Source organism: Leopardus geoffroyi, chromosome D3 (genome assembly GCF_018350155.1).
Source record: "Leopardus geoffroyi isolate Oge1 chromosome D3, O.geoffroyi_Oge1_pat1.0, whole genome shotgun sequence".
Classification (NCBI taxonomy): domain Eukaryota; kingdom Metazoa; phylum Chordata; class Mammalia; order Carnivora; family Felidae; genus Leopardus; species Leopardus geoffroyi.
Genome location: NC_059339.1, coordinates 85,862,180 through 85,887,500, shown reverse-complemented (window position 1 = coordinate 85,887,500; position 25,321 = coordinate 85,862,180). Strand labels below are relative to the sequence as shown.

General features: G+C 40.4%; 1 protein-coding gene across 1 annotated transcript in view; it reads right to left on the bottom strand.

Annotated features, from left to right (window-relative positions):
* Positions 1-991, bottom strand: part of DOK6 (docking protein 6) — a 363,336-nt gene extending 362,345 nt beyond the window's left edge. The window contains exon 1 of the mRNA XM_045459263.1: positions 669-991. Coding sequence (XP_045315219.1) covers positions 669-734 — 66 coding nt within the window. The 5' untranslated portion in view covers positions 735-991. The remainder of the gene's footprint in view (positions 1-668) is intronic.
* Between the last annotated feature and the right edge of the window lie 24,330 nt (positions 992-25,321).

The following is a 25,321-nucleotide window of genomic DNA, read 5'->3' as shown; positions in this document are numbered from 1 at the left end:
GGTCTCCGTAAACTTTGCCGTCGCGAACCCTGCCGTGTCGGCGGCGGTGAGCACACACCTGCCCGCACACGGGCGCAGGTACACCTGTCCGGGCGCGCACACGGCCAGGGAGCCTGCCCCTGGGCAACCGCTCAGGGAGCCCGAAACTCGCTGGCAGTCGCCGGCGGGGACGCGCGGCAATGCTTGGGCATCAAAGGAGAATTTCGAAAGGGGCTGGGGAAGCGGGGACTAGGACACGGGGCTTGTAAATACACACACGGGAGCGTCCGTCCGGCTCCCGCACAGCGAGCCATTCTCCCCGAAAGGCGCACTTTGGAGAACAGAGCACTGTGGGCTGCACCGTCCATAAACCCCCCTCCGAGGCGCATTCGTCTTCCAACCTGACCATCCCTTCCGTCTACATGACTTCTCAGTCTGGTCCAAGCCAGCAGCAGCGCGCGCATGAGGACGGGGACCGGGGCGCTCCGGGAACCCTCGGCCCGGTGTGCAGAGCCCCCCGAGGCAGGTGCGGGCCCCCACACCGGCCGAGCAACAAGCGGGCTGTCCGCGAAAGGGCCGGGTCCCTCTTCGCCCCTGTCCCCGCGCGGGTCACCTCTCCCTGCCCCCTCCCTACAGCCGGCCGCGCCAAACGCGAGCCGGGGAAGGAGAAAGCCGAGCGAGCCACTCACCCCCAGCTTCCTGCTGCGGATTTTCACGTAGCCCTGCTTGACTATGTCGTTAAAGTTGGAGGCCATGGCCAGCGCGTTCGGGCTCGTCCCCTCCGCGATCGGCTTCCCCGAGTCGGGAGCCGCCGGCCGCCGCCGCCGCCGCCGCCCGGTCCGCGCAGGTCTCGCATCCAGCCAGCCGCCGCCACAACCGCGCCGCCGCCCGGTCCCCCGAGCTCCCGCCGGCGGGGACGCGGGCCGGTGGCAGGGCGGCCGCGGACGGGGAACGCGGGCCCGGCGCCGCGAGCAGCGCCCGCCCTCCGCGTTCCGGTCCTCACCTCCGCCCCCCGCCGCGAGCCGAGCGCCGGGCCCGCGCCGCCGCCAGCTGCGGGCGCCCCCTCCGCGCCGCCGCCCCCGGCAGCACCCACGGGCTGGCGCCTCGCTCGGCGGCGCACAGCTGGCCGGAGCGCACCGGCGCGGGGGGAGGGGCGGGCCGACTGGGCGGCCGGGCTCCCTCCCCGCCCCCCACCCCACCCCACCCCACCCGGGCCCCGCGGGGTGGCTGCGCTCGGAGACGCTCGCTGGACGCGCTCCATCCCTGGCGGCTCCGGCGGGGAGCGCCTCCCGCCTCCCGCGCCCCGGGTCGCGCTCCCCGCCCCCGGCCCCCTCTGCCCGAGCCCGCGTCGCTCTCCCGGGCGCGGGATTCCTGAGGACACGGCTCCTCGTTCCGGGGCTCTCCGCGCCCCCTCCCCAGCTGGACTCGGGGAAAGGGCGGTGGGGACGCCCCCGAAGAGGGGAAGGCAAACGGGAGGCAGTGGTTTATTTCGATGGCCTTGTGTACGTGCATGTTTTGTTCCCGAGCACATGCTCGCGTTCCAGGTCTCTGCCCCACTGGGAAGAGTAAATCGACGCCGAGCCCTGCCCGGTGCACACAAAGAGACCGAGCGTGCGCATGTGTCTAATCCCTCTGCTGCTGGGGACGCTGGAGCGAGATCACGCGCGGCAGCCCCCTCGCCGACGTCCTCGCGCGAAGAGGCAGCGAGGCTCGGGCTCTTTGGCAGGACCGGCGTGGACTGATGGATGCGCGCGTGTTAGTTAACTACGACTCAGAGTGGCTCGTGGCATTTCATCTTCCGGGGGAGATGGAGACCATAACTGTTACTGGTGGAGGCAAATGATTTCTCGAAATGTTCAACTTGCAAACAGCAAAAACAGTGGAGAACTTTCTCCCCTTTACGTAGGAACGCTTGGCGTTTAAAAGTAGGCTGCTCCCCGGTGTAAAGAAATTTTAATTTAAAAATTATATCCATTTTTATACGATGCAAGGAGAAATAAGCATTATTGCATTCTGGCTGGCGGCAAGGTATGGGCTTTTGCTATACGGAAGACTGTTTAGTACCTAGTCGCTCAGGGTGTTTCTCTTTAAGAAAAAAAAAATGTAATAGGATTGAAAATTTTATAAATGACTCCTTCATTTATAGTCTATATTCGATAAAAGTTCAAAAGAGTATGTTTATTTCCACTTCCCATAGCGAGCAGTGTTTTCCCCTGTTTTCAGTAAAAATGTCTTAGCCTTATTGGGAACATACTAATTTTAAGACTGAAAGGAAACTACTTGATTGAAGGGAGGAAAACTATGAAACCTTAAAGGACCAAGTACTATGTCCCTGACCCCAATCAAATAGGCACCCCAAAGGCGATTTTTGTACCATCAGTAGCAAGAGTTTTCATCTAGAGCCGGTATATCGAAGTGGAAACTCTTACCAAGAGCATACGCTTCCTCTCCATTCGTTTATGTAGCAAACATTGGTTTGGGCTGTTAACCCTGGGCCGCTCCAGATGCCGGGCAAATATTTAGAGTCACATGGACAGATCCCTTAGGCTGTCACTCAGATCACTTAGGTTGTCTGTTCCATTCACTTGTTGCTATTCCATATACCACGGGACTATGATTTTATATTAAGGCTGATTTAGATTTGCAGATGCCTTGAATACCATTCATTCAGTCCTCTCACAATGCTGTGTGTTAAGCAAAAAATACTTGCCATTTAATAGATGAGGAAACTGAGACTCTGAAACATTCGGTTGCAGAGACACAATTTACAGATTGGTTTTGGGTCTGCAGTAATTTCCATGACCACTAACGGTTCCCATCATTTATATTACAATCTGTTTCTACAGATCAGTTGAGAAGTATTTGAAGTCAGAGATTAGCTTTCCCAATAATAATCTCAGTGCTAATTTAAGGGTCAGGCATGTTTCATAAATCTGGCTTTTAATAATTATATAATGATGATGCCTTTTCTTATATACTTACGTAGGTCTTTACAACACCCTAACTAATATGATTTAAATATTCTCCTACAGTTACTTTTGATTCTTGAATTTCTGGTAGAGCAGTGTGTGTGTGTGTGTGTGTGTGTGTGTGTGTGTGTACAATTGATTGTATCCTCAGGGCATTATTTATTGTAGTCACCTAAGCCTCAGACTTCCTGTTAACTAGCAACGTGACTTAGAAATCTGAGTACATTCTTCTTTTCTTTTTTTCAAGAATAATTCATAAGAGGTGCTGTGTATATCTACCTAACTCACGTCAAGAAGAACAAAATGTTTCACTGCCCCATTGATTAGAGTGTTCAAGTATTGTCAGCCTGATGCATCCATTATAAAATTTTCCACCAAACTTCTACCTAATGTTTTTCTCAGCTATGGATGATGACTGCACTGATGCATTATTTCATTCAGGACTGCAAAATTGTGATTCTCTAATTTGATTTTATACCTGAATTTATAAGATATTATCTTACAAAACAAAACTTTCCTTTGCAAGATATAGGATTGTCCTCAAATAGATTCCTTATAAGAAAGGCAGGGAATATGCTTGATTCTTAACCTTTATAAATAATTTTTTAGAAATTTTACACAATTTTTAAACAATCTTTTAGAAATATTAAGTGTTGGGGCGCCTGGGTGGCGCAGTCGGTTAAGCGTCCGGCTTCAGCCAGGTCACGATCTTGCGGTCCCGGAGTTCGAGCCCCGCGTCGGGCTCTGGGCTGATGGCTCAGAGCCTGGAGCCTGTTTCCGATTCTGTGTCTCCCTCTCTCTCTGCCCCTCCCCCGTTCATGCTCTGTCTCTCTCTGTCCCAAAAATAAATTAAAAAAAAAAAAAAAAAAGAAATATTAAGTGTGTTTTAGCCAATACAAAAGGACACCCTCCTTCCTTAGGAATATCATAAAAATGGAGTTTTATGTACATGATGCAGTTCAATCCATCAGAGCCATTGTTCTTTTTGGTGTTTTAATTGCCCCATCTTTGACCAGAAGGAGCTGGCTTCAACTGATATTTTTGTGTTGTTATCAGGTACCCATGGACCTTAATAGCTTTGTTGTGATCAATCACAAGATATCCCAGGTTCATCTTGTACATTTCCAACTCTAGACTTGGAGTCCATTATTTTCCCTAGGAACCATTGTTTGTTTAATGGGAAATGAAATTCAGTTTCCATAATCTGGTTTAGTAGGATGTTATTTTTGCTACAGATTCTAAGCTTTTCAGTTACAAAGACATAAAATACTTTATTTTAGAAATACATTTCAAAAGAGAAAAATTCTCAATTTTTATGGATATTTCCAATTTAATCACTGGGTTGGCTGATCCCATATTTAAGGATTGTTTCTTCTCTTTTGAGATTTTTATTATATAAAATTTTATTATATTTATTATATTATTATATAAAATACGTTTCCAAAGTCAAACCTACAAAATAAGATATGTGGAGAAATATAGTTCTGATTGTTGTCCCTTCCTCTCTGTTCTCTCCCTCTCTTTTTAGGAAACCATTTTTATTAGTTTTAGGTTTACCCTTCCCTTGTTTCTTTTTGATGATATAAGGAAAGATGTAAATGTTTCTATCTGTTTTCTTACACACAAAAAAATAGTATACTATTCCTGCTCTAATCACTATAGTAGACAGTCTCTAAAATGGGCCTCCAAAGATGCCCAGTTTTTGGTATAGTGTCCCCTTCTGAATGTGCTAGACTTTTTGACTAACTTCTAGTGAATAGAATGGCAGAAGTAATGGAGTGCCTTTCCTTAATTAGGTTATAAAAAGACTGTGACTTCGATTCGGGTGATCTTTACTGGATTGCTCGCTCTGGGGGAAGCTAGCCGCCACAACATGAAGCAGTCTTGTGGAGACACCTATGTGAATGAGCCTGGAGAAAGATCATCTGAAGCTTTCCAACAAGAAGCCCAGAAAGGGATCCTCCCCCGTGAAGGCTTCAGGTGACCATTCGCTGCTCATCCCTGAGATACCCTGAGTCAGAACCGGCCGTCTAAGCTGGTACTCATTGCTCAAACATAATAGATGCTGTAATATAACAAAAGTTTACTTTCATCTTTCCATGTGCTAACTTTTGGGGTATTTTTAATGCATAAATGGATAACCGAAATCCATTTTGGTATGTGGAAATAGGGTGCTTACATGCCCAAAACTGTAAAATTGGGGCATGGCTTTGGAATCCATCGGTGGCCATGGGAAGGGTGTTAGTGAGGTCAAATTGCAAAGCTTTGCACATTGAGGACGCTGTGAGTGAGACCTTACAGTAAAGGGAGGAAATATTATTGGAAATTGGAGGAAGGGGTATTGTATGCGGTGGCAGGAAACTTAGCCGAACTGTTTCTGAAACTATGTGGAAATTAAAATATGTGCCCACTGCTCTGTGTCATCTCATAGATTTCCAAGCAACATGTTGGTGATACAGCCTTCTTGTTGCTTAGTAAAACGAGGGAGGAGAAGGATAAATTGGAGGGGGGGAACCATGAAACAAATAGGAGCCAAGAACTGATGATGGCTTTAAGTGTCCTCAGCCTCTCTAAACCACAACAATGCTAGAATGCAAGAAATGACTTCTGGGCAAACATTAATCCTGGGCGCTGCTACGAAAATTTGGTCTGAAGATAATAGCCAAGGGTATGACTGTAAGATACATATATTTTTTAAGATTTCAGAAAATCAATTATTTTACAGTCACATCTTTGGCTGTATCTCTAGACCGAATTTTCACGACAGTGCTCTAGATTTAATCTAATAAAATAAAGAGGTTTACAGGAAGCCCACAAAGTTTTCAAAAGGTGTATATATGCAGAAACATTATCAGACCAAGACTCAGAATGAGGGGGTGTACTTGAACTCCCAGTCTTCGACTGGTAGGAAGCAGGCGGAGGGAACAGCCCAGCTGCAAGAAAATGTTCTCCCTTTAAAAGTAAGGATGGCTGTGTTCCTCAAGGAGGAACCAAGAGCCTAGAGAAAAGAACTAAGAATCTTAGAGAAGCATTCTTTGACCTTGAGAACTAATCCAGGAACTCCCCAAATTTCCCATCTGGATTTCGGAATTTTGGAGGACCCATGATTCTATGTGTCTTTTTGAATCCATTTTGGTTTTTTGTTTGTTTGCCTGCTTTTTGGGTTTTTTGAGAGAGAGAGAGAGAGAGAGAGAGAGCATTCATGCAGGGGAGAAGGGGGAAGGAGAGAGACAGAATCTTAAGCAGCCTTCATGCTCAGTACAGAGCCCAACGTGGAGCTCAGTCTCATGACACTGGGATCATGACCCAAGCCAAAGTCAAGAGTGGGACACGCTCAACCAACTGAGAACCACCCAGGCACCCCTTGAGTCCGTTTTGAGGCAGAATGTGGTCAGTGGTTGTACAGTGTTTCTTCCATCATTGCATGTTGGAATCGTGGTGAGCGGATTGCTTGTCTGTTTAGATTCAAAGGTCTACAGTTTGAGAATAAGATTCACAGATGAAAAAAATTGTACCTAAAATAGCACACTTGAGGACCCTCACTGATACCAGTGGCCCTAGTGTTTAGATATGTTTCTGTTTCTGGTCTCTTGTTCCTGTTTTTGGATAGTCTCTTAAATATTTTCCCAAAGTAGGTATGGAGATGATACAGTCTGCATTGGTCATGATATGGATTCTTGGGTTTCAATCCAATATCTCTGCGGTCTGTATGTGTTATTCCATAGTCCTTAATTTACATCATGCAGTTAAGAAATGCAAAGCCAAGGGGCGCCTGAGTGGCTCAGTCGGTTAAGCATCTGACTTCCCTCAGGTCATGATGTCGGTCTGTGAGTTCAAGCCCCACATCAGGCTCTGTGCTGACAGTTCAGAGCCTGGAGTCTGCTTTGGATTCTGTCTGTTCCTCCCCCACTCATGCTCTGTCTCTCTGTCTTTCAAAAATGAATAAACATTGAAAAAAATTTTTAAATATTTTTAGAAATACAAAGCCAATTTGACTTTTTCTTAATGTGTAAGAAAACTTTCTTTCTACCTGAAGCTTGTAAAACTTTCCCTTCATCCTTAAATTCAGGAACATACTAGGATTGTGCCTTATGTGTACTTTCTCAATATGTGGAATTTGCTAACATTGTTATTTTATTATTAATATAATAAAAATAGTTTCTATTATTATAACCATTATTTGTTTAATTTTTTCTACTTATATATTATGCTGTTTTTCCTTCTGGAATTTCTGTTATATCCTGGACCTAGGCTCTGGTTCTTTTTTTTTTTTTTTTTGCCTTATTTTTTCCATTTCTTCATTTTTTGGCTCTCTCCTCTGAGACATGCTTTGAATTTGACCTTTCAGACTGTAAACTCACATGTAATCAGTAATATTGCTCTCTTTAAGTCATCTTCTAAATATTAAATTGGAAAATCATATTTATATCTCATGAAAGTCTTCTGTCGGAGTTCAGAAGGTTGTCGCTTAGATATTCTTAGGTGTTCTTGGTGTCCTTTATTCACATGCATGTTCTCCTCTAATAGTTGTGCTTCATTTGTTTTGTTCTCATTACTTTCTTTGATCTCATTGACTTCTGGACACATCCACTTTTCTTCAATCACTGCTCTCTAGATGTTGGAGACTGATAAGTGCTAACACTCTTGTGCTAATAGAAAGCAAAGTATTCCTCCTCCTTGTAGGCTAGATATGCAGAAGCAGGTTATTATTTCAAATATTTCAAAAGCATGTTGGTATGTATTTGAATAACTGAAGGAGATAAACTGAAACACTACCCTTTGGGTTTTCTCCTACGTAACATAAAGTTTGACTTTTTACTAATTTCTGCCCTCTCTTAAATAGGGTTCAAAATATCAGTTTGGGGTGAATTGGTTATTTCTATCACCTTTTTTTCTATTTCAAGAATCTTTTAAGTTTATTTATTTATTTATTTGTTTGTTTTGAGAGAGAGAGAGAAAGAGCTGGAGAGGAGCAGAGAGAGAAGGAGAATCCTAGGCAGTTTCCACACTGTTGGTGCAGAGCCTGACACAGGGCTCAATCTCACAAACCATAAGATCGTGACCTGTGCTAAAACCAAGAGTCGGCCCGACTGAGGTCTGACCAAGGGTCATGGACTGAGCCACCCAGGTGTCCCACATTTTTCCCATATCAAAACTAGATCTGACATTTTGTTCAAATTTATTATCTGGTATATTATTTAAGCATCAATAAAGTAATTCGTTTTTCTTAAATGATAGAAGGGAATACTTGTAAATCTCATTTCTAGTTCCCATTAAAACAAGTACGTAGGTTCAAAGTATTAAATGGTGATATTTAATTATCATATTTAATTTGGAAGTTTAAAATCTCAATTAATTGGCATACTTGTTAATATACAATACTGACTGGCATACTTACAAGACATATAATTCAAGAACGATAAAGTTACTTAGCTGGAGTTGCATAGATACCTCCTTAGATTTTAGTGAAATACATTCAATTTCATAAAGCCAGTAGTTTATTTTCAACCATCCGGGAACTTTTATTTTAATCCAGAGATTTTTCTATAATGGAATGATAGTGTAACTGTCGTACATGTAGCCGATATAAAAAAACCAAAACCAGGGAAAGTTATTTCTTAGTTGCAAAGTAGGATACACACTCTCTTAGAAAATATGGACAGGATGGATAGATGGAAAGTTCCCATGTTGGAGTCCCACAACCGCTGAGAGCTGATTTCCCATTGGGATTTGGTAAACCCTGTGTTCAAACATCTATCTGGTCCACTATAAGCTTTTTAGTTGTTGTAGAAATAGCAGGATCATCAGAGCAAGACAAATGTAACTTCCATGAGCCTAAGTTTTTCCCAGTCTACAAAAGGGAAATCAAGAACTTAGAAACATCTGATAATGTTAGGTGATAGGGCATCTCTGACAGAGTGCCCATCACATAGTTTTCATAGAATGACTATCAATTGTCTTCTTCTGTCTTAAAGAATAATCATGGCATAAGGGTTTACCTTCTTCATAATTTCTAGGAACATTATATCGTGATTCACAATCAATGCCATCTACATGTATTCCCACGATCATCATTATTTTGGAACTCAGAGAAACAGATAGACTGTTTAAGCAGCTTATTTACTTCAACCTAATGATTAGTTTAAATATAATTGGTTAGGTAAAGCATATAACTTACTAATTGCAGTGAAATGGTGTTTTTAGCTGATTCACAGATATTTTATACTCAGGTCTTTTAATATTATATACACAGTATTTACCAACAGTAGTATAATAAATAAAACTTTTAATATCATAGCTTATTATAGAACTACATTATGCTTGGGGTGCCTGGGTGGCTCAGTCGGTTCAGCATCTGATTTCGGCTCAGGTCATGGTCTTACGGCTCGTGAGTTCGAGCCCCGCATCAGGCTCTGTGCTGACAGCTCGGAGCCTGGAACCTGCTTTGGATTCTGTGTCTCCCTCTCTCTCTGCCCCTCCCCTGCTTGTGCTCTATCTCTCTCTCTCAAAAATAACTAAACATTAAAAAAATGTAAAGAAGAGAACTACATTATCCTTAAAATGACAATGTATTCAACAGAGAGGCAACTTGAAACTGAATAAAGGCTATAGGATTTGAAGTCACTTGCTCTCATTTAGAGTCTTATTTTCACAACCTGTCAACTCTGTGAATGGAGGAAGTTTGGGTAATCATTTATCTTTTCTGATCTTAAGTTTCTTTGGTAAAATTAAAATCCTTTTTAAAGTTTATTTATTTTGAGAGACAGAGCAGAGGAGGGGTAGAGAGAGAGAGGGAGAGAGAGAATCCCAGGCAGGCTCTGTGCTGTCAGTGTGGACCCTCTCATGGGGCTCAAATTCACGAACGGTGAGATCGTGACTGAGCCGAAACCAAGAGTCGGATGCTTAACCGACTGAGCCACCCAGGTGCCCTTCTTTGGTTAAATTAAAGTGGATATAAAAAAAATAAATAAAGTGGATATCCCACTCAAAAAAAAATTCCAAATAATTGATCCGATGATCAAATGACAGATGAATGGAATCAGTATAACCTTAAAGCACATTGTAAATACAAAATTCATGATCTGTAACTTCAAGTATTACAAATCATTTGAAAAATATTTAGAAGATAGAGGAAAAAGACCTTTTACTTCACCAAAGGCTGCCTCTAACTCTCTAGTAACAGATATAGACAAATATCATAAGTATCTTCTTGTTCATGTGGGGAAAATTTTGACCATATCTATTTAGTAGGGGACTCTGAACATAGAGGCACTCTCAATAAATAGAAATGGTTACTAGGTTAAAGTGTGCAAAAGTGACTTGTATTTGCAACAGACTTTTAACATAGAATATTGATTCTAAAATGAAGAGAAGATCTGTTATATTAAAGCTTGGGTACATTGAGGAAAGTTGTAGGAACAAGGTAAGAACTTAAAACCTTCTTCTGAAGGAATGGTCACTATCATCAAAAAAGAAACTCAAATCAGTGATAAGTTCATACTTGTAGAGCATTCGAAGAATAAATAGGAAAAAGACAATCATGGGATTTTTTTTTCTCTCTGCAGATATCCCAACATTCCCTGAGGCTGAATGACAGGCTATCTGGCTTTATGAGTCATGGGAGATTTTATAGACCACATATGGGGACCAGACAAGCCTCTGGGTCGGTCATGACTCAGAGAGGCAATTTCTCACCACGGTTTCGCAAACCCCAGTGATTCATCGGTGTCTTCCTTCTTCGGTCCTTTCTCATTATCAGGACAATTCAAACAACTGAAAGAGAGTCAGAAAAGGTGTCACAGCTTATCTTGCTCCCATTCCCCGAATTTAAGCTATCAGTTCCAGCAGGTTTCTGTCAGAACACAGGTAAATATCAGGTGCATTATGTGATATTTAATTTAGGCAACACAAAGGAAAGCAGTGTAAATGGAAAATGTCTAAGGAATGATCTGACCATTCAAAAATAGTCTTCATTTATGCCATAATATCAGATCCATACAGATAATTAAGGAAAGACCAAATGCAAAATTTTCTGCTTTCTTGATTTCACTTCAATGTGATTTAAATATCAGATTCCCTTCAGATTAACTTTAGGTCTTCATCATATTAGTTCTCTGAACATGATAGGAGGTTAAAACTAGTCTATAGAGCAAAGATAGAAGATAAAAGTCAATGACAAGGAGTCACAAAAAAAGGAATCATGTTTGAAAGATAAAAGGTATTAATGCCAAAAATGATAGCTTTAAAAGTGAAAATGTGAACTGTTTTGCTAAATAAATTATATTCATTTATAACTAAAGTAAAACTCATAGTGAGTCATATTTTATATCTTACAAACCTACAATAGAGGCATAAGACATTTGAAATTCAAATGTAATTATATTCTAGGTAATGCTAAATGTCTCAATAGGTTTTTAAAAAGCAAAATAATGTGTAATAACATATGATAGGAAACTATCAAATTCCAATAGACCTGTAAAAAGAAAACAAAAATAAATGACGTTTTCTAATAACTCTACTATAATAAAACTACGTTAATAATAAAATGCTAAACAAATTCCCACAATTCATTTCTTTCTTTTTTTTTTTTTTTTTGATAACTACAATAATCAAAGACTGTTTTGGTCAAAGAAGTAAATTTAAATAGCGTATTTATTTCTTTATTTTTAAATTCTTCTGGTTAATTTATTTATTTTGAGAGAACAGAGAAGGGGCAGAGAGAAAGAGAGAGAGAGAGAGAGAGAGAGAGAATCCCAAGCAGACTCCGCATTGTCAGTGTGTAGCCGGACACAGGGCTTGAACCCACAAGCTGTGAGATCATGACCTGAGCTGAAACCAAGAGTCAGATGCTTAACCGACTGAGCCACCCCTCAGTAGCCCATTTAAAATAGATAATGAAAGGACACTAGAAAAAAATATAATGAGTTATGTGCTCAGAACTTTACTGTGATATAAATTCATGGTTGTAAATGGCATCGTTAAAAAAATAAAAGATAGTAAAGGGTACATAACATATTGAGTGTTCTTTATGCATCAGGAACGCTTCTAAGCACTGTGTATGTATTAACTCATTTAATCCTTATAGAACCACTGGAAGGCATTATCACCATTGTAGCCATGAAGAAATTAATATGCAGAGGGTTTAAGCAACCTGCACTAAATACAAAGTTGCTATGCACTTTGGCTGTTTGGCCTTGGGTTTTGCAATTTTTACTGTTGTAATTTTCTTCTTTAAGAATAAGGGTAAAGAAAATATCCAACCAAATACCACTTTAAGCTAAGGAAAATAGAAAGACCATTATACCAGATGTAAGGAAAATTCTTGTAAAGTAAAAATAACTAAATAGCAAAATTGATTAAATTCAGGAGTTCATTTTCTGAAACACTGATGTAATCATGAAAGAAGACAAATTATAAGTAAGATTGGAAGTGAGAAAAAGCAAAATACATAATATTTTTTAATGAAAAGAGAATAGAATTATATAGGAAGTTATGTTAAACAATTTAATGAATGGAAATATTACCTTAAAGAAAGGTGATTAAAACTGCCTCAAGGTTATTCATTCACTCAAATTGTTAATTAACACAGTAATTATACCCTGGCCACTCTTCTAGGCATCAGGACTATAGCAATAAATAAGACAGACATGTTTCCAGCCCTCATTTTTTTAAGTATACAATCTGAAGGAATAAACCAACCTCCATGGATAAATTTGAGAGAGTTACCCTGGAATTACTTCCCAGTAATTTGTTGATGAGACCAACAGATTTCTAAGACCAGATAGCTTGTTGATAAGTTCTTTCATGTTAAAGAACAGATTCTTTACATATTATATAACACACTAGATAAAATAAGCATAAGAAGTTTTCAAATTAATTTTGTATGGCTAACGTAACTTTTATGCCAATCTGGAAAAAAGGGAGAGATAATTAAATAGAAACCCATAGTGAGAATGGACATTCTGTCTCCAACCTTGTCTGTATTAACTCTGTGTCCCGTTAGGGAACTTTCTCATTGTGGATAGTTTTAATAAAGTTGATATTCCCAGGGGGATGAAAAGTCAAGACTCACCCACCTGTCTCCTAGATCATCAAAGGGACAACGGTGTGCTAAATCTGGGCTAGTAAAATATTCTTTATAGGGACTTTGCGTCTTGAGGGGGTGTCTGGAAGAAGAGTGCACTTTGGCTGCAGGACTTGCTGCTTTGTGTGCCCTTGGCCATGACTTGCTATCTCACCATCAAAATTCCTGTGATTTCTGTTTATAGTCTGATTTCAGCCTCCTGAGCATTATCCTTCTGACAAGTTCCCCGTATCTTACGTTACCTAGAGTCAGGTTTTGTTACTGGCAAATAAGAATACCAACTAACAAAATATAAGCATAAAATTCCTAAATAAAATACTAATAATTAAAATTAAGTTACAAAAATAAGATATTGAAAGTACTTCTTTTTATCCAGGAAATTTAAATATATGTTATTAGGATATTCTTCTCAATCAGTCAAAATAAGATATGTACACAGACATTGTCTATTTGGTAAAATTCAGTATCTATATATTTAATAAAAAAAATCCTTTATAATAGGAGAGTTCTCTTTCTTACACAAAAAAAAGCCTTTTATTATGAATTGTCTTCAGTTTTCACCTATTTTTTTCATAATAAAAGCAATCCATACTTACTGTAGAGAATCCAGAAAACAAACAGAAAATTATCAGAAGATTAATTTAACTAAACCTTTGTACGCAACTGGAAAATATTTATAGTCGTGTCTGCTGAGATGATAATCCCTTAAATGCAGGAAGGTCATGAAAGCATCACAGTGCAATTCCCTAGGATCCTAAATCAATCTGAGCTCAGGACTACTGGTTGTAGGGAGGACAACTACTGTTGCATTTCCCAACTGCGCTTTTCATTTTAGCTGCATTCAAAATATCAGATGACGGTCGCTTTATTGATATAATGAACTATTTAATTGTTATCTCATTCCCCACAGTGTTCATACTAACCTTTGTTATGCACTCCTTTGGTCCTGCTGGCCCACCCCATCTCCCTCATTCATTATTTCTTTCAGTCACTCATTTATTCATTCAACAAATAGTTATGGAGCACTTCTAATGGGGCAGACTATTCTAGACACTTGGGGAAACGGGAGTGAGCAAGACAGACAAACATCTCTGCTGTCACGGACCTGCTACTTTAGTGAGAAAACAGAAAACACACAAAAACATTCAAATATGTAGGGCTTTAGACTGTGAAAATCCTAAATTTAACACTAAACAGAAGGAGGCAACGCATTCAGAACATTTCTTCCAGTGTATTTATAGGGTGTGCTAGGTGGTTCTTGCTGGAAACATGAAGCAGGTACTGTTCTGATGTAGCGGACAAGACATTAGACTCCTAGGAAACAACTGCTAAAGAACCCCTGCTTGTCAGAGAGTAAGTATGGATGCAGCATTCAATATTCAGTGTCTGAGGGTGAAGCCGATAGGATGCCATCTCTGCATTATAGCAAACTCAGTGTTTCATCATATAGGATGAATTTGACCTTTCTCAGGGAAGAGGTTCATGTAGGGCAAGGAGGAACAACAGGTCTTTGGAATTATAAAGACGTTTTGCTAACATCTATAGGATCGTGAAATACTGTATATTGTGATGGTTGGAAAATCACTATCGAGGAAATGGAGAGTAGTTATGTATCATCATGACCTAACTAATTCAAATATATACTTTCTTCCTAGATGGCATATCTATAATATTATAAAAAATCTAGCTACTTCCCCTTCCTGGGATCCCAACTAAAATGATGTATCTTCCTGAGGTTGATTGTAACGTTTCTGTGCTTTCAGAGAAAAATCAGCAATTTCTTTACCTTTTGGAATAAAAGTAAATGATGTTATTGGGAAATAAATAGATTGAACATTTTCTAAAGTAATCATCAGCTTACATATCCAATGTCATGGATATGACATTGAGCTCTCCAATAGAATAACAATAATGTCTGATTTGCTTTTCATGTATATAATTTAGTATAGTAAGTTGAATATGATAAGTATCAATAAAAATATATAAAGAATGAATTGATCTAGTAACAAATTTTATAGTCAAGAGGTTAAGCAATAAAAAGGAAATATCAAATATGACTATGAAGTCCTTATGAGAACCAGAGAGTTCTGAGGATAGACATTGGGCTTTAATTTCTTGTTTTCATGTGAATTTGATAACTGACAAAGTTTTAAAAATAAACTGAACAATAAGAATTGGCTTTCTGGTACATAGTTTAGTGTTAGAACACATGGAATCTACTCCAGGGCCAGATGACTCTTGGGAACAATATAAGAAAGATATATTTTCCTTGAATTTTATTGATTTCATGACAAGGAATTTACGCTTAAAAGGAGCGGGAGAAAGAAAGGTGTGATATATCTCTAATATTGGTAGAATGTAGGAAATCTTGTCTGTCAAGGGATAAAGAAAATCAATAGAAGGAAGTGTCAGCAGTTCCTGAGAGAAATTATTGTAAAGTGTATCAGAAATCATGTTCATGACTTTGGATGGCACAACATATGAATCAGAGGTAATATGAACTTGAGATTCAAATCCAGGTAGAAAAACACAATTGCAAAGGTATCGCAAAGTCCTGAAACTTAAAATATAGGCAGTAAAAATGTACATTGTTCAAAAGGAATGTGTCTGATGGAAAATGTACCAGTTGTCACCTGCCATACATAGGAAGGCCACCAACAATGTACACATTCATGTACTTAAGAATGTAAGCATTGTAGAGGACCTGTGAATGGAGAAGAGAGAAATGAAGAGACGGATAAAGAAATAAGGAGTCGGAAAGAGATAGAGGGACAGAGAGAGATAATAGATTTGAGAGAGAAAAAGAGGGAGAGAGGAGCAGAGGAGGAGAAAATGAGAGAAAAGGAGAAAAGGGGGGGAGGAAAAGAGAAAGACATGGAAGAGAAAAAGCAGGGGGGAGAGAGAGAGAGTGAGAGAGAGGGAGAGAGATAATAGATCTGAGAGAGAAAAGGAGGGAGAGAGGAGCAGAGGAGGAAAAAGAGAAAAGGAGAAGGGGGGAAGAGAAAGACAGGGAAGAGAAAAAGCAGGGAGGAGAGAGAGAGAGAAAGAGAGGGAGAGTGAAAGGGAGGGAGAGAGAGAGAAAGAGAGAGAGAGAGAGAGAGAGAGAGAGAACAAGAGGGAGGCTAAAGCTATTCCAACCAGATGGAAAAAATGGAAAAGAATAAATGAGATGAACAGATGATGTGTCTCTGATAACAGATTGTGATATGGAAGGCTGTATTTCTAAAGATATGTGTAGATGAGTTCTACTAAAGTAAGAATTATAATTATCCTCAAGTAAGTATCTGAAGTGAGTGTTTGAAAAGCGATTGGAATTTTTGTGGGCTTAGAGAATAAAACTGGCATAGAGAGCTGAAAGGTATAAGAAAGGATTTTTTCTTCTCAATTTACTACAGTCATTTACAGTTTGAGCTTCTCAGAAACAGCCTATCTCATGAGATAGTATTTTCCTACCCTGAGAAGTTTCAAGAAGAAATTGAGTCTTTCTCCTGAACTTTGAAGAAGAAATGCATACATTTATCAAGAGGTTCTTTTAGATGCTTCGAAGAACATTTACAGCCTGTGAATTTATGGAACAGCTTCATTAAAGTCCAAGACATTTCACATGGGTTTTCTCAAGTTTCTCTGATTATCTTGTATCTTTACTAATCTCTCCATCATTACCCCCACCCCAACCAACAACGGTCAGAGCTATTCACCTAAAAGTTGGCTTCCACTGCCTTTGAAAGCATTCTCTGAGATGGGTCACTACCTCAAGCTCGCATTTCGCCCCTACTTCACCGACCCCTTCACTTACCGCCAAATTCATACCACGCACTCATTCCAGTCTTTGCAATTCGATTTCTGTCTCGGAAGCTCAATGAAATCTATTTTCTTAAGTCACAGATGACCTGTTAAGTTTCAGTTGTATGATTTCTCACTGCTTCGGATGTGACAAGGCCGAACATTTGGTGTGATATTCGGAAGAGATGTTTAAAAATTAGAGAAACCCAGCCCTAGAATTGGTTGTGTTATAAGGCAGCGATTTTCCAGTCACTGGTGTTCCTGGTAATTTATGTAAGCTCTCTTCTCTAATTTACCTGCTTCTGGTAAGGGTTCTCCCCACTGTGTGTTCCAGATGATGCATCAGATGAGGTGTACTGAAGGCAAGCAGCATGAACTCTTTCTTGCTAACTCAAGCTTAATATAATTTAGTGGAAGGATCTTGAGGGCTCATGGAATTCTGGGAGTCCTGGTAATGGTGAGGAACCAAGGTGATTAGGGAGTGTGAAGCATAGCACTAGTCCAGTAAGAAGGGGCTTCTCAGACCTTCCTCCTCACATCGGTACCTTTCCTTTGGTTTTAGCAACACAATTTTAAGATCCAGTGTTTTGCCAGATGTGGAGATAGTACGCAACCTGACTCTTTCCCTTCCCCCTTTTAAGGAAGACCTGATCATTTCATTTGCTATAGAGGAAGAGAAGCACTTAGATTTGCATATAATAGGGGAGAGTTTTAAAAAATCTACACACACACAAAAATTACTGGTTTGTGCTTACAAAAGGGGAGTGAAATTGTGAGCAGGAGAAACTGACAAATACCTAATTTAGAAACAAAAATGGACCTTTATCATCTTTCCCAATTAAAACCTCACGTGAGTAAAGGCAAAGTGTCACAAAAAATGGTTTATAAATGATTTCTAATTGGTGAGGGAGCATAAGGCAAGCTGAGGGCAAAGTATAGGCTAAAAGCACTGCCCTCCCTACCCCCAGGTGGGATATGTGTGATATTCCTCGGACACTCCTGACTGCCCAAGAACAGTGGAAGGGAAAGAAAGCAAATGCTTGACTGATAGGGATCAATCGTGCAGGACAGGAGTCTCCTTCAGTTTACAGATAACTTAGTAAACTGCAAGAAAAAAGCAATTTTATCCATAGCTTAATCTGTAGAACCCTAGAGACTCCATTTCCTAGAGCCCTAATATCACCATCGTCAAGATGTAAGGGGGTGCTTGCCATGGTGATGTGGGAACCAAAGGCAAATGAAAAATTAAATTCCCTACAGCCCATTGATGAGTCTTTGAAACAGGAAGAGTGACCTTCCTGTAGGAGCTGAGCTGCCTTGATGATGATACTTTGCTAGCAGTAAAAGGGAATCTTGGCTTAACATTATCCTGACCCCCCAGGATCCTGTGAGTCTCCTTAAACACATACAAATTCCTTTGTAAACCTCCTTTATCTTGGCAATTATACTACAAGCATAGAGCCCCCGATATGTGTCTGAAAGGGTCTCATGACTGAGGCTTTACTAAACAGTAATAAATGACATTTTCCTAGCAACAGTTAGCCCCTCAAGGTCCTGGAAACCTTGCTTCCAAAATTCCTTAGAGACTTTCTCTGTCCCTAAGTCCCTCCCAACCTGAAAGTATATCATCAATCACTCTTCACAACCCCAGTGCAGCTCTTTCTGCCCACGGGTCCTGTCCCGTGCTTTAATGAAATCACCCTTTTGGACCAAGATGTCTTCAAGAATTCTTTCTTGGCCATCAGCTCTGAACCCCGCCATCACCCCAGAATCCCATCATAGTGACCTTGGATCTCTTTGCCAGACTCGCCAGACAGGTTAAAGATTGAAAAGTCTGTGTCCGTTCCGGAGATTCAGGAAACCCCTACACCATCAAAGCTGGTCTTTTGAAGAAACTGCACCACAAATAACATTTATTATACGTTACTGTAGTATTATATGTTATTGCCCATGTCTGCGTGTCTCAGTTCCTTTCTCCTCGCACTTTATGTCTTTATTAATGTGAGGCCACCACATCACTGATCCGTATGCCGTGGGGTATCACTAACACTACTAATTCTCAGCAGACGGCACGCATTTCTAATCAATTGCATGTTGCTTTGTGGTGGTTCCACTGTTTCTTAGCGTCTTGACTCACATGTCGTTAACTGGAGGCTCAAATATCTAACCCACAGCCTTTCTTTCCTCTTGCCTCAAGCTGTTCCGCTTTGTCTCGGTGTTTTTCTTCCTCTTCCTTTCATTGTTTTTGTTGCCAACTCAGTCCATGCCCACAGAGCAAGGCATGGACTTAACATTACTTCCCTAAGGAAGTGAGAAAGGGAAAGAAACCATCAGTCACTGACTGCCTGCTTTTCCCAGATACTACACGTATGCCTTCTCCTTCAATTACCCCTGAAATCTTATAAGAAAAAGAGTATTATTCCAAACTAAGGGATAGGAAAGCTGAATTCGGGTTAAGTAACTTGGGCCAACAGCTCAAGTTGTCTACCTTACTGCATACTGATATAATTGCTTTCATATCACACTGCCTTTCTAAGCCGACTGACTCTGGGGGAAAGAAGGTGTATGTGACTCCCCACATACCTCATGGCTTGATACAGTCCAGAGCTCTTCAGATATGTTTTGTAGGGATACTACAAAAGGAGAGTTATCTCGCATATCTTTTTTTTTTCTTTGTCATGCCTGGGATGAACCGCTAAGAAAACTGAATCCACTCTATTTGTGCTGCGTAGTTGAATGGTATTCCTGCACACCTCTCCCGGCAGTGAGGGACATATTAGAATTTGTTGCTGTGCTTATCAAATTCTTTTTTTTTTTTTTCTGTGAGAATCATGAAGTTCACTGCCTTTTCATTATTCTTGTTGAATATGACCTCCCAGAACACTTAATTGTTTCAAACAAGTTTAATTTTTAATTATAAAAGCAATGGAAGTGTAGCATGGATATTTGAAAGCAGACAAAAGAAAGAAAATGCATTGGCGTTTGTGCATTTTGGGAAAACTTCCCAGAAATGGATGTGACATTGGTTGTGACTCAGGGACCAACTCACAGGGTCAAGGTTGTGTGATCAGAGCAGAGACTGGAAAATGGTAATTCTAGATTCTCAGATATGAAGATTAGAGAATCCAAGATGTTGACAGATTAATGCTGACCTATTAGTACTGACATTAATACTGAGCCAGGGTGAGAAGAAGTGGAAAGTTTGGTGGTGTTGATGCTGGAGGGGAGTTGACATACCTCCCTCCTCCTATTTTTCATTAAAAAAAAATGTTGGCATTTACAAATAAGTTTTATGCATTTCAATTAACACCTAGGATATTCTGTCCCATAATAGGGATTCCATCAACATTTATTTAATTGAACCTTTATTCAATGACTAATATAGAGGTATTCAACATTTGTGCATTTGTGTGTGGATAATTCTTACGCTAGAGGCATTAAATTATAGTGGAAGAAACAGAGTGCTTTAATGTTGCTAAATATTTAAGTGTTCTCTGAAGGTTGTTTCTGAAAGCCTATTACTGCTTTCTTTAAGAGAGCAGTAAATTGTGAATGCATTTAGCCTTGTTGTTCTTCCAAATGAAAATATGATAAAAAAGAGTAAGGCATTTCATCTTTTGGTTTATGATGAAGATCAGGATTTGTCCTTTGGTTAGAGTCCATGTGGAAAATAAGTTCTAAATGCCACGTTTCTTTTTTAAACTAAAATTGTTTTCACAGTGTGCTTTCTCATGCAACTCTTGCTTTACAGCAAATGAAAGGGGAATGTTAAGGCGGAGAACACTGGAATATGGGTGAGAGGATGGGTGGTAGGAATGGTGGGGTTATGGAACTAAGAGTTCAGTATGGGTCCTGGAAGAAAGGTAGCCTCTTTCAGACCAAGGTAAATTGTGAGGTAGGTGTTTATATTCACAACAATATTCAAATTATTTGCCATTCCAAGTCATGTTTTCAACTATCCCTGAACCCATGCTGTCCCTACGTATTTAAAGCCTCTTACATCAGGGAACACCAGAACAGAAGCCCCACCTCTTCCCCAAAGGCAATGTAACAAAGTCAAAGTATTCAGTATGAGACAAATATTTAGGTGCAGGAAATTTCTCCTAATAGCCTTTAAATTACGTGTCTGGTTATATTGGATTACAAACATCACTCCCATAGACATTAATTCTACTCATTTTTGTATACTATAAACACACAAAAAAGTATTTTTATACAGTGGGCATATGTGTTGATTAAAAGTCCTGGAACCAAGATTTAAGAGGAAATTGAACTAACTTTGTGTTTCATATCACCTTGAGCCTGTGAAGAGTGCTTTGTGAGGAAAGCAACAGAAAAGACATATATTATCAATAATGTCTTTTTTTCGATAAGCTATTCTTAGTGTTCTCTAAAGAATAAAGGAAGAACTCATGTACCAGAATGAAGAAAATATGGAGACATTTTGAATGGAAAGTACGTGCCAAGAACAAACCAACCCCATAATTTAAATTCACTGGACAAATAATTAGTGGAAAGAGAAGGAAAGGTTATTAGAATATCATTCTACTAGAAAACATCTTCAGTTTTGTAAAGACCAAGATATTAGGACTAAGAAACAGGAAGCAGTGGATACAGGAATGGGTCAGGTGTTAGAAATCAGAAGAATGAGAAAGAGTCCATAGTTTTGGACTTACCAAAACACTGCTTCCTTGGTTAGTCCTTCTGGCTTCCTATCCTTTTGGTGTGAATAACTTGCTCATGCATTGTCTTTCTTAGACTCTTGTAGATTCATCCATATCTGTGATTTTCAGTGGTCTAATACAAAATCCATGATGGAGAGATACCTCACGGAGTCTTGTACAGACACAGGGCAGAGGGTAACTTTAAGAATTAAACAATTACAGGGGTGCCTGGGTGGCTCAGTCGGTTAAGCAACTGACTTCGGCTCAGGTCATGATCTCACGGTTCTTGGGTTTGAGCCCCGCATCTGGCTCTGTGCTGACAGCTTCAGATTCTGGAGCCTGCTTCAGATTCTGGTCTCCCTCTCTCTGCCTCTCCCCCACTTGTGCTCGCTCTCTCTCTCTCTCTCAAAAATAAATAAAATGTAAAAAAATGAATTAAACAATCCAGTCTTTTTAGGTTTGTAACTTCAGTGGCTGTGCAACTTCCTCAAGCTTTGGCAGGCTTCATGTCTATTTGTTTTCAATAAGCTCTATATGAAGTTAATCATACATGTGACTCTCAAACCTGGTGATCTCCTCTTTTGTTTACTGCTTGTGTTTGCACAAGTCTCTCTCCCTCAGTTTAATGGCAATTACCTTGAAGCCATGTGAAATCGTAGACTTGGGGACGAGGGAGACCCCATTAATTAGACCGGTACAATTGGGCTGGCTCTTAGAAAATCATGTATTTTGTTTCTTGGGTTATACACACATTTGGCTTGTCCAATCCTGTAAAGCTATAGATTCCTGGACTCAAAGTCAATTTGAACAGCAGTCCATAGCTGAGATAGTTTCCTTTAGTAAAATTCCATTCGCTTTCATTTTTCTCAGTATCTGAAAGCATCAAGAAGCAGCCAAGGCATATCAATATTAAGACCTCTTCCAAACTGTTAGCTACAGACTTATTAGGTGAAGTTTCTACTTCCAAATTCTCTATTTAACTTTGTGTATCAGAAATTTATTTGAACTCTTTGCTCGCGCTCATATTCTATTGTGTACCAAGTCCAACATATTTAAATTTCTAATTACTTTTCAGAAGCACTAATTTCCTATCTCCCTATAACCATTTGGACAAGCTGTTCAGAAAAATGCTGACTGCAGGCAGAAGTCACTTAGAAAATAAATTATTTTTTGATAGACAAACTATATTCAAATAATAATCAAGGAATGACTCTATATTATAAATATGTTGTCAGTTTAAAATATACCTGCATTCATGAGAGGTTGGAAAGATGGCAGAGTGGAAGGACCTTGAGCTCTCTCCATCTAATGTTTATAGCTATATATCATCCACATCCAAGTCCATAAACTGGAGAGTGATCTGAGGACTGGCAGAACAAACTATATAACTAAATATAGAGAAGAAGCTGTATCTGAAAGGTTAGGAAGGTCAGGAATGTGGAGGGAAGCTGCCTGCAGGAGGAAAGGAGCTGCGTGTGTAGAGGACAGAGAAATAGGCTCTGGCACCATGGAACTCACACGAGGAAGACTAATCCTCATGACATTTGGCTTTAAAAACCAGAGGGGCTGAATTCTGTGAGATTTTAAAACTAGTGGGACTTGGAGTCTGGAGCTTTAAAAGTCAGCTGACTCAACACCAGGTGAGCTGGAGGGCTCATGATGGCTGGGTCACTGCCCTGAAGGGGACAGCAGCCTGCATGGAGAGGCAACATAAAAACAGCAGTTTACATGAGATCAGGGGCAAACAGGAGACAGGTCTGTTCATAGTGATTTTGGAGCATGTTGGAGGACTTCTCTGAGAGCACGTCGGAGGACTTCTCTGAAAAAAGGGAGCTGGCAGGCGCCATTCTCCTCTGCCATCCACCAGCATAAGCGACAGAGACACCTGAGGGGGGTGGCACTCCAGACACTTGCTACCTAACCAGCTAGCAGTGTATGGTGCACCAGAGTTCTCTGGAGGACTTGTCCCCTCCAAGCCCCTTGGCCCTGGGCTCAGGGCAAATTTTGTTATATCCTCCTGTGCACTGTGCCCAGCCACTGGGTGCACAGGTGCTACGGTGCACCACACCCATCAGACACGGTGTGCCTAGCCACGCACCTCCAGCCACCTGGCCCCCAGCCACTACAGTGCTTTGGGGGATCTGGCACAAGACTAGTGGCCCAGCACAAATTTTGCTAATACCTCTGCCCCACTCCCAAGTTCCCACTCCACTCCCCCCCCCCAACCAGAGCTGTCTGCCTAGGTTCCACTAACACCACAGACAGCAAGCACAGCCCACAACAGGCAGAGTCGGTGCAGATGACTGCATTGAAAGGAAAGATGGCTCAGGCACAACCACGGAAAGCAACACACATGGGATATTCTCCTGAAGTGCCACAATCGGGTGAACAGGGGACACTGCGTTGCATGTAACTCCGGGACTTCTTAATAAAGTTACTGCTTTCAAGAGCAGAAAACATAGCTGGCTTTCTTAACACAGAGAAACAGACACAGAGAGGCAGACAAAATGAAGAGACAGACATTTATACTAAATGGAGGAACAGGACAAGGCCACAACCAGTGGTTTAAGTGAAACAGATATAAGTAACAGGTCTGATAGAGAATTTAAAGCAATGATTATAAGGATACTCACTAGATGTGAGAAAAGAGTGGAAGACATGAGTGAGACCCTTAACACAGAGATAAGGAATAACATAGTAAAGAAATACACACTTGATAGAATAAACACACTTGATAGAATAAACAGCAGGATGGAAGAAGCAGAGGAATAAATTAGTCACCTAAAAGACAGTAATGGAAAGTAAGCTGAACAAAAGAGAAAAAAGAATTATGCAAAATGAGAATGGACTTTGGGAACTCAGTGACTCAAATGTAGCAACATTTGTAGTATAGGAGTCCCAGAAGAAGAGAGAGAAGAGGGCAGAAATTTTATTTGAATAAATAGTAGCTGAAAACTTCCCTAAACTAGGGAAGGAAACAGACATCCAGATCCAGGAGGCACAGAGAATCCCCATCAAAATCAACAAAAGCAGATCCACACCAAAACATGTTGTAATTAAATTGGCAAAATATTATGATAAAGGAAAAATTTGAAAAGCAGCAAGGCAAAAGAAGTCACTAATTTACAAAGGAAAACATAAGTCTAGCAAGAGATTTTCAACAAATACTCTGCAAACCAGAACACAGTGGCATGATATATTCAAAGTGCTGAATGGGAAAAATCTGTGGCCAAGAACACTTTATTCAGCAAGGCTGTCATTCAGAATACGAGAGATAAAGAGTTTCTCAGACAAATGAAAACTAAAGGAGATCATGACCCTGCAAGGAATACTTCTTGAGTGGAAAGGAGAGACCAAAAGTGACAGTATAAAGGGAGGAAACACAAAAACAGTAAAAATTAAAGAAATTGAAGATAACACAAAGAAATGTAAGGACAATCCATGCTCATGGATTGGAGGAACAAATATTGTTAAAATGTTTATACTACCCAAAGCAATCTACACATTTAATGCAATTCCTATAAAAATAACAAACACTCCTAAAATTGATATAGAACCACAAAAGACCCCAAATAGCAAAAGCAACCTTGAAAAAGGAAAGCAAAGCTGGAGGCATCACAATTCCAGACTTCAAATTATATAACAAAGCTGTAGTAATCACAACAATGTGTTAATGGCACAAAATTAGACACATAGATCAGTAGAACAGAAAACCCAGAAATGGCCTCACAACTATATGGCCAACTAATCTGACAAAGCAGGAAAGAATATCCAATGGGAAAAGGACAGTCTCTTCAACAAATGATATTGGGAAAACTGGACAGCAACATGCAAAAGAAAGA